The 13,777-nt window shown below is 45.2% G+C and overlaps 2 protein-coding genes across 2 annotated transcripts; one reads left to right on the forward strand and one right to left on the reverse strand.

The window, feature by feature from the left end:
• Window positions 1–4,842: 4,842 nt before the first annotated feature.
• LOC110320784 (glyceraldehyde-3-phosphate dehydrogenase-like) lies at window positions 4,843–5,689 on the reverse strand. The gene is given in 3 exon segments (XM_021196918.1): window positions 4,843–5,114; window positions 5,117–5,454; window positions 5,649–5,689. Coding segments are annotated over 3 exon segments (651 nt in total).
• Window positions 5,688–6,041, forward strand: LOC110320785 (60S ribosomal protein L29-like). Its single transcript, XM_021196919.1, has one exon. It carries the CDS (start codon window positions 5,688–5,690, stop codon window positions 6,039–6,041), a length of 354 nt encoding a protein of 117 aa, XP_021052578.1.
• Window positions 6,042–13,777: the final 7,736 nt, after the last annotated feature.

Raw genomic sequence — 13,777 nt, forward strand, 5'->3', positions numbered from 1 at the left:
TGTGTGTGTGTGTATGTGTGTGTCTATCTTCATACCTTCCTTGTTTGAAAGGAAGCTTCGAAACCATTTCTGTGTAAACCCAAGCAGAAACCGTGGAAAGCGACCTCCCCACTGCCAGAGAGATGGCTCTCATTTGAGGTGGCCTTTTCTGTGAGTCAGAAATATTTGGAGGTAAGTAGCTTTTCAGACTGTCCAGGAACTTTACAGTAACCTCCTAGGAAATTTATAAGAAAGTTCTGGGTTTTGTTTTGTTTTGTTTTGTTTTGTTTTCTTCCTCTCTGCTGTGCTTCCTTGGAATTGTAAGCGCCTCTGTGGTGGTTTAGCTTCACAGGTGAGTGTCTTGAGCAGCTGTCTTGCTGAATCACCTCCAAGTCAGGTCTGGTCACACGGTGTCTCAGTTTCCCATAGGGTGGCAAATGATAGGCCTGGCTTGTTTTATGAATGTGGGTGAGTCACTGCTAAAATTTTGCAAAGCTTCACTCTCCAAGGGCTTCACTCTCCATCAGAGCTTCCATAATTGTACTTCTATGAGTGACTCATAATTTGTCAAACCTCAGGGCTTTTATCATGGGAAATACTGAATAGCAAAATTAGATGCATGTATCAATGGGGGATTCATTTAAAAATAGAAATAAATAGGTGACTTAAAAATATAACAGAAAGCCAGGTGGTGGTGGCACATGCCTTTTAATCCCAGCACTTGGGAGGCAGAGGCAGGTGGATTTCTGAGTTTGAGGCCACCCTGGTCTACAAAGTGAGTTCCAGGACAGCCAGGGCTAAACAGAGAAACCCTGCCTCAAAAAACCAAAATAGAAACAAAAACAAAAAACCAGAAGTATTACTAATGGGGTAGTAAAGTAAGAAAATAATAAAATGGGAGAAAGGGGAAACAGGAAAAAGATGAAGTTTTCGGGCAGCAGTTCCCTTTTTCGACCTCAAGATCTAGAGACTGCTGGAGGGTGGGGTGGGGAAGTGTCAGCTGATCCTGTGACTCTGGTTCTTCCAATTGTTTATGATGGGGCTTCAATTGTTTCCTACAAGTGTCTAACTCCACCTGAACTGTCTTCACCTTCAAAACATTCTGCACCTTACATCAGTGGCCTCTGGTGGGCCCATTAGCATTGCAGTCTGTGGGCTAAGAGACTCCAGATTGTACCTTCTGTCTGGGACAGAGGTGTTGGAGGTACAGGACACAGTGGCTGTGCTGACATCTGGAGAGATGGAAGGTCTGTCCTTGTACTTTTTGGCCATCTAATTAATCACCCTGCTGGAGGGAGGTAGCTGTGGATATCGGGGACAGCTTCCTAGTTCTTAGCCTCCATAGCAGTGAAAGGCAGAGGGGTGGCTCCAGAGGCTGATCCATATGCTGGCCTCCTGTCAAGGCATACATAGTAGATCCCAGAGTTATTCTCAACAGATGCATCTGCTCCTAAGCACCAAGGGTAGGACCGTCTTTCCCATAAACTTCTCTAGTGGAGCAGACCGTCCTTGTAACTTGCATCTGGCCTCTCTGCTGTCTACAACTGTCTCCTAGGGATATCCCTCACTTTGGGGCTAGAGCAGACTAAATTCAAACTCCCAGACTCATGGTGGCTAGACTCAAGGCTCAGGGTAGTCCAGTTTTAAATGACAGTGTCCACCCTGTCATCTAACTCTGCACCTGGCTCTGAGGCTTGGGAGGGCTCTGGGCTTGCTCCCAGGTTAGGACAGCCAGACTGTTTTTAGCTCAGTCACCTGCCTTGCATTTTTAGAAGAGTTTCCTCTCACCAATTTTTTTGTGAATTTTCAGAGCCCCTGTCCTTTCTCTCTCTGGAATAGTCTGTGCCTCCTTACACCATTTTTTTCCCTCCTCAACTGGGTCACATGGAGACAGTCCCTAGTCAGTCCTGTTGACTAATTTATTTGTTCAGTTGTTTATTTATATCCTTGTGGATTCACGGATGCTTACTGTTTTATTGGAGTCAAAGCAAAACACTGCTTTATTATTTTTATTGGGCCACAATTCCCTGTGACAAGTTCTGTACAAGATCTTTATACGCACGTGCACGCACACACATTATGTGTGAAAGAGTGGTTTTTCAGGCCTTTACTTGACCTGAGAGACTCCAGTTCACAAGCAGATTTTGAGTACAAACATAGAGGTGGGATGACTCTGTACTTTGTTGGGCACAGAAACAATGCCATCTGCTCAGCACTTCCTGCTCAACATAGAGAGAAAAGACTTATTCCTAAAATTCTAAAACAGAGGTGCCTCCTATAGACTTAATCAGAGTGAGCTGGGATAATAGGAACAGTCCAGTATATTGAAACCATATCAGGAAAACAAAACCCTTGAACTTACTGAATACACTGCACAGCTCTACCTAGATCCATTACTGAGGACACCCAGCACTGTGATGGTGATGGTCTCTATCCATCTCTTGACCCAGTTTGTGTACCCAGGTACCAACAGACAGTGAAATCCCAACTCTCCCAAAGGCTTCAGTTTGACATCATCTCCACTCTTGATGTGGCCAACTTGAAATGTTTACCTCCAACCATCTACCAGACCTGGCCTTGCCCCTCATCTACAGCCCTCATAGCCCAGCTACACTTCTACAGCTGACTCAACCCTGAGGCTCTGCTCAACCCTGATCCTTCAGTGGGCCTGTAGCAGACCTCTAACAGGTTCGTTATCCAGCTCCTGCAGAGATGCCCTTTGGATTTTTATTAGGTTTCTGCTTGCCCAGTTAGGCCTCCCTGGAATTCTGATGCTGTCTCTTTAACCCTTTATAGCCATTCTGAACCATGCATCTCTGACACAGCGTACTCTTGACAGTGGATAATTGCCATCTGCATGTTCCCTTTGATTAGATCGCTGTTCATACTGTCCTCTCTTAGAAACTAGGAGTCACCCTACTTTTGAAATCAATGTGGGTCTTAAGGTCAGTTTGGGGCATGCGTATGGAGTGGGGAATCTGGAATGGCCAGTGCTGTCTCTTTTCAGTAGTCCTTTCCTTGGGAGCTCAGTCCACCCAGTTCCTGAGTCACGTCTGACTAGGGCAGGATGGGAGTCTACTCTGGAGCAGACTTAGGTGTGGTTCAGTCAGAATCATTTGTGCCTTTTGGCACCTTTCCACTTGTCTAATGCTTCGTGAAATACAGTAGGGACCAAAATGTCGACAGCTGTGTTCTCTAATTGCCTGATTCATTTCTATGGCACTAGCCACAGGATATGAATCTCATAGTTCAGTGAGCACATTCTGGTTTCAGGATTCATCCAATTTTACAAAAAACTAGAGCAAGGAAGGCTTTGGGTTACGAGCATGTAGTAGATACTTCCTTGACAGCAGTGACACTATATTGGCTGCAATGTTTGCCTTTTGTTTTTTATTAATGTGCATGCTTGTATGTCTCTCTCCATATATACTGTGTGTATGTGTGTGTAACTCAAGAAGAGGGTGTTGGATCACCTGAAAGCTGAAGTTACAGGCAGTTTTGAGCCACACAATGTGAGTGCTGGAAACTAAACTCTAGTCCCCGGAAGATCGGGAAGCTCTCTTAACTGCTAAGCCACCTCTCCAGTCATTGTGTCCGCTTCTATACAGAGCTCAAGTCTTTGGAACCTAAGTTTATGACCACAGGAGAAAACTGATTCAGAGAAAACCCTTGTTGTCCTGTCACGTGACACAGGCATGCTTACGCCCTTTGTGTTGACTTTCCTGTTTATTTTCCCAGCTTGATCTTCTTGAAGCTGATCTGAAAGCAGAGGCACATTCCTTGTTGTGATCTTCTACACACATTAGTCACCAAATGTTCTGATGAGCAAAGAAGTCGAAGCTGGTGCCACCTAAGGCAGTGCTGCCGCCACTAGGGGTCAGGCCATGTCCTGATAAAGGAGGGACTGTCATTAGAGAAATGAGGGGCAGAGATGGATGCCATTCTTGGCTAGAGCACTGACTGGGGCAGGCATTCTAAGGTTTCTATATTTATTTTATTTTTCTGACTTAAATACTAATTCTCCAAAGTGAACCAGAGTCTGTCATTTGTGTCCCGGCTCTCTGCTGATTTGAGCTATCTCTAGTCTCTCACTTATCAGCTGTGATGTCTGGTCTTTCTTCGTGAATAGAGAATGGAGAGACCTCTGTCTTATCCCCGTTTCTCACACTGTTTTTATTCATACCTGTCTTGGATAAGATGAAACAGGATCGAAGAAGAGGAGGAGTGGAGGGGAAGGGAAGGAGGAAGAGAAAGAAGGTCTGGTATCCCCACCTGAGACAGAGGAATATGAAGGGGCTTTCTGTTTTCATGTCAAAGGGACTTACCCTACTCATATCAAATAGCCCCAACGCCTTGGGATCCTGCCTCAAGCTTTTCCCCATCTGGTTTGATTATCCCTGGGATACGGCTCCTCTGGGTCCTTGTGCCCATGGCTACTATACTAGTCAACATCTCTCCTTCCTCTTGACCCATCATTGGTCATTAGGGCTCTGCAACCCGGACTTCAAACAGTCACCATCAGTTTGCCACTGTTTCAGATTAGGAATTCCTAGATGTCAAACCCAGCTCATGGTGAACTGGATAGTTACCGCTCCTGTTTCTGTGGCAGTGTTAATGAACTGTAATCTAGGGATCCCCAGAAGGTTCTGGATTTTTGTTTTGTTTTGTTTTGTTTTTTGCAGCAAACTTTATTGATGGTATTCAAGAGAGTAGGGAGGGCTCCCTAGGCCCTTCCTGTTGTTATGGGGGACTGGAATGGAAAATTTGAGGGAGATTGGGGGGCCACGTTGGGATAGGGACTCTTCAGCAACTGAGGGCCTCTCTCTCTCAGTGTCCTTGCTGAAGTGGGCGGTCCAGGGTTTCTTACTCCTTGGAGGCCATATAGGCCATGAGATCCACCACCCTGTTGCTGTAGCCATATTCATTGTCATACCAGGAGATGAGCTTCACAAAGTTGTCATTGAGAGCAATGCCAGGCCCAGCATCAAAGGTGGAAAAGTGGGAGTTGCTGTTGAAGTCACAGGAGACAACCCGGTCCTCAGTGTAGCCTAGGATGCCCTTCAGTGGGCCTTCGGATGCTTGCTTCACCACCTTCTTGATATCTTCATACTTGGCAAGTTTCTCCAGGCAGCAGTCAGAACCACAACAGACACATTGGGGATAGGAACATGGGAGGCCATGCCAGTGAGCTTCCCATTCAGCTCGGGGATGACCTTGCCCACAGCCCTGGCAGCACTAGTGGATGCAGGGATGATGTTCTGGGAAGCCCCACGGCCATCATGCCACAGCTTTCCAGAGGGGCCATCCACAGTCTTTTGAGTGGCAGTGATGGCATGGACCGTGGTCATGAGCCCTTCCACGAAGCCAAAGTTGTCATGGATAACCTTGATCAGGGGGGCTAAGCATTTGGTGATGAAAGATGCATTACTGGTAATCTTGAGTAAAATTTCATATTTCTCGTGGTTTATCCTGTTCCTAAGATATGGTTAAAGTTCATTAACACGTTAAATGACCTTACTAATATTCAGAAATGCAACATTCGTTAGGCTGCACTGCGGGCTTCTCTCTCTCTCTTGCGGTCCCAGGCACTGCAGGAGCCGCCACAGCACACACAACCAGTCCTGCAAATGGCACAGAATTGGCATCAAGAAACCCCATTGCAAAGATACGAATCTCTTAAGGGGGTTGACCCCAAGTTCCTGAGCAACATGCGCTTTGCCAAGAGCCACAACAAGAAAGGCCTGAAGAAGATGCAGGCCAACAATGCAAAGGCAGCGAGTGCACGCGCGGAGGCCATCAAGGCCCTTGTGAAGTCTCAGGTCATCAAGCCCAAGTTGCCAAAGGGCCCCAGCCACAAACTCAGCCGGCTGGCTTTCACCAATCACCCCAAGCTTGGGAAGCAGATTCGAAGCTACATGGCCGAGGGTCAGAGGCTCTGCCAACCGAAGCCTAAGGTTCAAACCAAGGCAGAGGCCGAAGCTCCAGCTAAGGCCCAGGCTTCAGCTCCAGCCCAGGCCCCTGTGAAGGATCCTGCCAACGTGAAGACAGACCGACTGCTGTGACACACCGCCACACACTATCTGCAGATGACCAGTGTCCTATGCTGTTTTTACAAATAAACTCAGGCAAGAGCTGTTAAAAAAAAAAAAAAAAAGAAAGAAGAAAGAAAGAAAGAAAGAAATGCAATATTAGATAATGTTTTCCTTGAGTGCCAAAAGTTAGACTAACATCATCTGCAACCCATGCAGTTTGGTCAAACAGGCCTCCTTGAATATTTTAGCTCAGACTCAGTTATTGCTGTCTAGGGAATGAGAATGCAACCGTACCTGTTGCAACGGAAGAAGTGTGTAATCACCTTTCCTCTCCCCTTTCTACCTTCCAAACCCTCCTTTGCACCCTCCATTGCTCTCTTTCAAATTCACAGTCTCTACAGCCTCTTTTTTCTTTAATTGTTGTTATTGTTGCTGCTGCTGCTGTTGTGTGTGTATTCCTAAATACACACATAAATACAACCCAATAAGCTTGTATAATGTTATGTGATGTGTGTGTGTGTGTATATACATACATATTTGGATAACCAATTGGTTTGGTGTGTTCTTCTCCGGGGAAGGCTATTTCACTCTCAGGAGTCCTCCGCTGCCTGAAGCTCTTTGTATATGATTGAGCCCTCATGGCATTCACACAGTTATTTTTGAGGCAAAATGGAATTGGCTGTCCAATTGGATTGAATGTCCATCAGTAGTATATATTTTGATGTGAACATAATTTGGCGTGATTATAAAGTCAATTTCACCTTCGGTGAATTCGATCTATAGGAATTGTTTTAGAAGGCATCCATGGTCATTATCATGGAATGAAGAAAATATAGTGTTGAATGTATTATAGGCAAGTTTTTGTTAGAACACGATATTCTATATCTTCCTATAGAAACAAATGATTGTACACAGCAGGCAACACTCACCAGACTCTTGCCTCTTGGGAGTGTGGGTGAGAGCTATGCATGTGTTTGCAGGGGTAGCAGTATTAGGAACTCTTTCTGTAGTGCATTTTAAACATAAAGTGCAAGTTACTGCATTTGAAATCTCTTAGCAAGGTCTTCACCCTGGTCGATAGCCAAGCATAGGGTGTTACCCAGGTCTGCCGAGTCCTTGTGTCCGTCCCCACAACTTTCCCACTGCTGCCTAGGAAAACAAGCACCGGGCAGGCCTCTTCTCTGCTTCCCAGATTCGATGCTCCCTCCCTGACCTTCCTTGTCCATTGAAGAACCAAGCTAAGTGAGCAAAGCTATCTACCGCAGCCAGCTCCTCTGTGTGCATCCCCACGCAGCTTCCTTTGGCTAAATACGTTCATTCCCATGGCTGGGTGAGCTGGGGAATGGCAGTCCCTAGGGTTCAAAGGACGAAGGAGGTGACTGGAGATTTATTTATCTTCTCATTGTCTAGCCCAGACATCTCCTTGATCTGACAGTTTCTCTGAAGCTGGCATTTGATCTCATCTCTTCCTTGTCATAAAAGCTATTGTGTCCTTGGGCTTATATGAAATAGAATCTCACCTGTGACCTTCTTTTCATACTGCACACTCTCCAGAGGCTTTATGCAACGTGCACAGTTTAATTTGGGATTTGCTATGCCTTCGCTGGGCTGCAGCCAACCTGTGGAGCCCTTTGAATAGCTCATTGTGCAATAGCCACCAAATGGACTGCCATTCTGATTCCACTTAGCTTCTTTCTTTTTATTCTGGTGGAATTACCTTTTTCTTGACACTTTTTTGGCTTCTGTCAACTGTTTGGAAATACAGAAGCACAAAGTATGGAGTTAGACCTGAACGAACTTTGAGCTATATTGGCAGGCAGAATAATAAACTCCCCAAAGCTAAATCCTAATCCCAGAAACCTGTGAGTACCTTACCATACCTGACAAAAGCAAACCTTGGGTGGGATCCATTAAAAGATTTGAGGTGAACCATTCACTATTTGGGTGGGTCCACTCTCCTTACACAAGTCTGTAAAAGCAGAGACCCTTTCCTGAGGGTAGTAAGAACTATGAACAATGGTTAGAGATGGCCAGCTTTGAATGAAGAGGAAAGCGGTGCAGGCTACATTAGAACCAGGAAAGGAGAGAAGAGGAGGGGAGGGGAGGGGAGGGGGGAAGGGGAGAGGAGTGGAGGAAAAAGGAAAGGAGATTCTCCCATGAGCCTCCAGATGAAACTCTGTGCTGCCCACATCTTGATCACAATTCTGTAAGACCTGTGCTGAACTTCCAAAGTTGGATTGAACCAGATGTGCTCAGTGAGGAGTCTCCTCTACTCCCCGACTTCCCTCTAATTATGGTTTCTTCTGTCCAAGATGTTATCAGCAGTACCCGTGAGAGGTCAGCTTCCTGGATTACAGCCAGAGGAAGGAGAGGAACCCTTTTCTTCAACCGTTAGAAAAGGCATCCTTTGAGGTCTCAGCAGGCCAAGTTGGATTGTGCGCTCACCTCTGGACCAGCCCTAGGTGGTTCAGCTACTGGTGGTTTAAGCTTGGTTCCTAAGGCAGATCTTGCCAGGGAATAAAGGTGACTGTGCTGTGCCATACAAAAGGAAGGAAAGAAAATCCAAGAGGGCTGAGGAATACAGCTAGAACTTTCACTGTTGCACACCTGACTCACTCTGGCCCTTAAAGGCTTTTAAGGTTAAATAGCACATTTCCATATCATCCAAACCAGCTCACCTGGGTTTTCTATTACTTGCTGCCAAAAATAACTCCCTATCCATGGCCCCTGGAGCAGCCTAACTGCTTGTTTACTGCCCCTTCTTGAGGCCTGTTAGCTTTTCTACCTAGGACTTTTAAACTTGACTGTATCTGGACAAAGATGGCTTTCCTTTCAAGAGCTAGCTCCTAGGTCTGGGGCCAGCAACATGTCACACGACCAGTTCTGTCCTCACTCTCAAACTATGGGATGGGCTACAATTAAACTTGACACTTGTTTTAATCACATCACGTGATTGCAATACTCTGTGATCCAGGCAGCCATGAATGATATACTGGTGCTAGCCATCGTGACAGGCCCCATTTGCTCATTGCACTAATGGCCTTCACTCCCCCCCTCCAGTTTGGAAGTATTTCATATTGAGAAAAAGGCCACTGAAGGAGGCTCTCACGTAGGTCGGCTGGACTTGAACTCATGTAGATCCAGCCGCCTGTGCCTCCTGAGCGCTGGGGTCAAAGGTGTTAAACCTGGTGGGCATTTTCTTACAGCAGCATCACAAGACTGAGAACCACTAAAACTTTTGATCCGATGATTCAAGAAACTCACTAACCCTTGCCCCCTCAACCCCATAGCGAAGCCTGAACGTAAATAGTACGAATGCGTGTCGCACTCTGGCGTCTCTGTCTAAATTAACATCATTACTATCACTTTACACGGAATCAACTGAGGTAGGAGGCAGATATTGGTAGTCACAGGTGGGAACTCAGGTCTTAAGGAGACAAACGGCAGAAACCAGAGGGATCAGCCAGCTCGCTGCTCAAGGAAACGGCTGAGGGCTTATGTCTGTGCACAAGTTATCGCCTTTATGCCCCTGTGACCAATCCCAGGCCCCATATGTACTTGGGACGCTGGCTGGCCCATTAGACAAGGATTGTTAGCTTCAGGCTTGAGCTGGAGTTAGCCAACAGGGACAAGGACACCGCCACGCTCAGAGGAGGGCATACGGCCGTGGGAAATCAATCTACCTTTCCTGCCTTCTCATAGAAATGACCTGTTCAAGGACCGACAGGAACAAAATATAGCTCCCTGCAAGTTTGTAAATAGGAGGGATGCTTGCATTTATGAAAACAGCTTCCAAGGAATTTGGTAAAAAGATACAGGAATATATTATTTTTGTTAGGAAATGCCCCTCTTTTTTTTTTTTTTTTTTTTCTTCCTTGACACAAGGTCTTACGATGTAGCCCTGGCCGACTATATAACAACTCACTCTGTAATACAGACCAAGATGGCTTTCACAGAAGTTAGACTGACTGTGGACTTCAAAGGCATATGTAAATGTCCTTCAGAACACCATCTGGGTAATTAAGGACTGCAGCTGAGCTGACAGGCACAGGTATGACAGTTCTGTAGAACACCATCTCTGTTATTAGAAGATGTGTTGAAATCTTCAAGCTGTTATGACCTCTGCAGATAATGATCTCTTAGATTATAAGTACAAATACAACCAAAAGTTAACGTCGGTACCCTGGTGGGGTCAAAAACGAGGGATCCCTGCCTTCTTCCTCAATTCTCTGTTGGAGCATTTTCATATAAAGTTAAGACAACTGGTTCACCTATAAACGTTACTCAGGGCAGCAGTGGACTCAGAACCAGGGCTCAGCACCCTGAAGCTGTTGGCGTGTGTAACACAGGATTCCTGCTCACTCCCCTTCCTTGCTCAGATGGCTCTCCCGGTGAGGGCAAACTGCCTGATACAGAGAATTATGAGCACTGTATGTTTAGTGTTATACGTGCACGCTAGGTATGTGGCTTTGGGCAGACGCCTTTCCTACTTGAATCCCATCTCCTCAGCTGAAAACGGGGACAATTATGCTTCCTCTATACAGAATTTTTATATGAAAGAAATTTGACAATTACCATGGGAACACCCAGTTTATAGTATCTATAGACCTTTCCACTACCCGCTGCTGCAGTTCAGGATCTGAGATCTTGCATCTTTTCACAGAAAACATCTGACTTGTAACTCCGGTTCACTTCAGTTTGACTGACAGCATGCTCTTGGGTCTTAGTGGCATTCAAAAGGGAGTGGACACCATCAGCTGACAGAATACTGAGCGTGGCCCCGGCAAGTAAGTTGAACCCTTTACACTTTAGACTCTCCTTCACTGCACTAGGGATAAAGGTACTTTATACAGTTGTTATGACGAGTAGAAAGGACCAAGTGTGTAAAGTACCTAGTAAAACCTCAGTGTAAATGAGTGCACCGCAGCAATGCTGCTGTGTGGGTATGGGCGGTTGGTACCTCACACGGAAGCTCTGCGGTTTGTAAAGGTTCCAACCATGGAGTTCATCTCTGTCATCTGTTCTTTCTGTTTTTAGTACAAACTAGTGAGCTTATTATAGCACCTTTATACATGTATGAAATTATATTTTGTTCTTATTCATCCCCACTCCCCAGAACCCTCCCAACTTAGGTAGCCTCCACCCCTCATAGTTCTCTTGTCTTAGTTATTTTCCTATTGTTGTGATAAAAGACCATGACTGAAAGCACCTTGGAGAAGAAGGGGTTTACTTCATCTTACACTTCCACACTGTATCATTGAAGGAAATTAGGACAGGAACTCAAACAAGGCTGGATCCTGGAGGACTGTGAGAGCTGTGGAGGACTGCTTCTTAGTGGATTGCTTGGGTTTTGTTTTTTATGGTACCAGGACTCTTAGAGTATAGATGATGCCAGTGACCAGCTCTCAGGGGCCTAACTGCTGCTCCAGGTGTGTGCTGTGGATAAAAGGAGCTCCAGGCACTGCAGATCTCTCTGTCCTCTCTCTCTCTCTCTCTCTCTCTCTCTCTCTCTCTCTCTCTCTCTCTCTNTCTCTCTCTCTCTCTCTCTCTCTCTCTCTCTCTCTCTCCTCTTCTCTTTCATTGCTTCCACTCTGTCTCCCTGTCCTCATGGTGACTTCTCTGGCCTTATCCTCTGAGACCAGTGAACCTGCCTGAGAGCTGCCCCCAATAAACCTGCTTTTATACTTTTTAAGTTTGGCTTGATTTGATTTATTACATCAGCAGAGAAACTAATTATTGGAGGCAGAAACCTATTAAGGACCTCCAGCCTGGGGGCAGTAGCACTGCCCACAGTGGTCTGGGCTTTCCCACATTGATAGTATCTGCAGAGGACATTTTCTCTACTAAGGCTCCCCTTTCTAAAATGACTCTCCTTTGTGCAAGAGTTGACAAAAAACAGAACAAACAGAAAAAAACAGTTGACATGTCATTGACATCACTCCCAGCACACCTCCCTTCTGCATTCATGTCCTATCTATTGTATCTATACCTATCTATTGTATTGCTCTCTCCTCTTCACTGTGCCTCATGTTCTTTTCTCCTCTATCTCCATCCTACATTTATATCACACACACACACACACACACTCACACATACATGCATACATACACACTCATACTCACACATACATGCACACACACATATATACTCACACACATACTCATTCACATATACACACCCACACATACATGTACACACTTATACATACACACACACTCACATATACACATTGCATTAAGACACACAACTGACACACTCACACATATATACTCACACACATATACACACACTGACATACACTCACTCACTCATACACATACTCTTACACACTCACACACACACACATATCTGGAGTCTACACATCTGTGGATGGATATTTAGACTGACTTCATTTCTTTTATCAATAGTTTTATTCCTAGCAACAAACTAGGTTGTGCAAGTGTCCCTGGGCCATGCTGACTCTGGGGTACACACACAGGAGTTGTAAAGTTGGGTCCTAGGACATTTATTTATTTATTTATTTCAGGTTTTTGAGGAACCTCCTGCTGACTTCCGTACGGTCTGCACCAGTTTATACCCTCACCAGCGGTGTATAAGCGTGGCTCTCCACACCCTCACCAGCGTGTGCTGTCCTTTGCTGTCTTGATGGTAGCCATTCTTACTGGGGTGAGATGGAATTCCTGAATTGATTTAATATGCATTTCTCTGGTGTCTAAAGATATTGAACAACTTTTAGAACATTTATAGGCTTTAACCATGCGCCCCAAACCCCACTCCCAGAATGACAACTCTGAAACTCAACTACATTTGTTAATAAAGGCGTAGGTCATAAGCTTTGGCTCATTCTCCAAATAGATCGTAACTTATTTAACCCATCCAAACTATTCTCTGTCTTTCACATTGTTAATTATCTCTCCTCAGCTTCCTGCCTCCAAGTCAATCTCCTGGAGTGACTCTCCTCTTTATTCTCGCCTGAGTTCAGCTACCTGTGGGTTCACATCCACCTCAGCTCCTCAGCGGTTCAGCTCATGCTGCCTTGCGCCTCTCAGCCTCTCACGGTTTCCCTGAATCCTCTCTCTTCACACCTGCCAGAGTCCCACCTCCTATTTCCTGCCGCAGCTCATTGGCCATGGGCCTTTTTATTGACAGGTGTTGCTTGTAAGAGAGTCTCTCTTCATTGGCTGTTTATAGTTTTTCCTTTGGAGAAATGTCTGTTTCATTCCTCAGTCCACTTATTGATTAGATGATATGATTCCTTTTCTAGAATTTATGATTCCTATTTTCTGCATTCTAGAGATTAATCTCTTGTCTGATGCAGTTAGCAAATACTTCTCCCATATTGTGTTTCTCTACTCTGTGATCTCATTTGTCAATTCTTGGTGTAGTTTTCTGTGCTACTGGAATGTTTTTCAGAGTGTCCTCATCTATCTCATCTATCTCTCTCTATTGAAGTATTTTCCTCCAGCGAGTTCAAAGCTTTGGGCCTTAGATCCATTTTTAATTGATTTTCTTTGACTGGATGAGAGATAAACGTTTATTTTTATTCTCCTAAGGGTGGGTAGACGACATTTGCCCACACCATTTGTTTAAGGGACTATCTTTTTCCCGAAGTGTGTTTTGACACCTTTGTCAAAAAATTGATGGTTGTAGCTTTGTGGGCTTACTTTTGGGTCCTCTACTTTTATTCCATTGCCCCAAATGTCTGTTTTTGTGCCAATTTCCTGTTGATTTTGTTACTACGGCCCCGGAGTATACTCTGAGGTGAG

This window comes from Mus pahari, chromosome 4 (assembly GCF_900095145.1).
Source record: "Mus pahari chromosome 4, PAHARI_EIJ_v1.1, whole genome shotgun sequence".
NCBI lineage: Eukaryota > Metazoa > Chordata > Mammalia > Rodentia > Muridae > Mus > Mus pahari.

What these genes read in the sequence shown, in the direction of transcription:
- LOC110320785 (XM_021196919.1), top strand. Translation starts at nt 5,688, where the DNA reads ATGCGCTTTGCCAAGAGCCACAACAAGAAAGGCCTGAAGAAGATGCAG.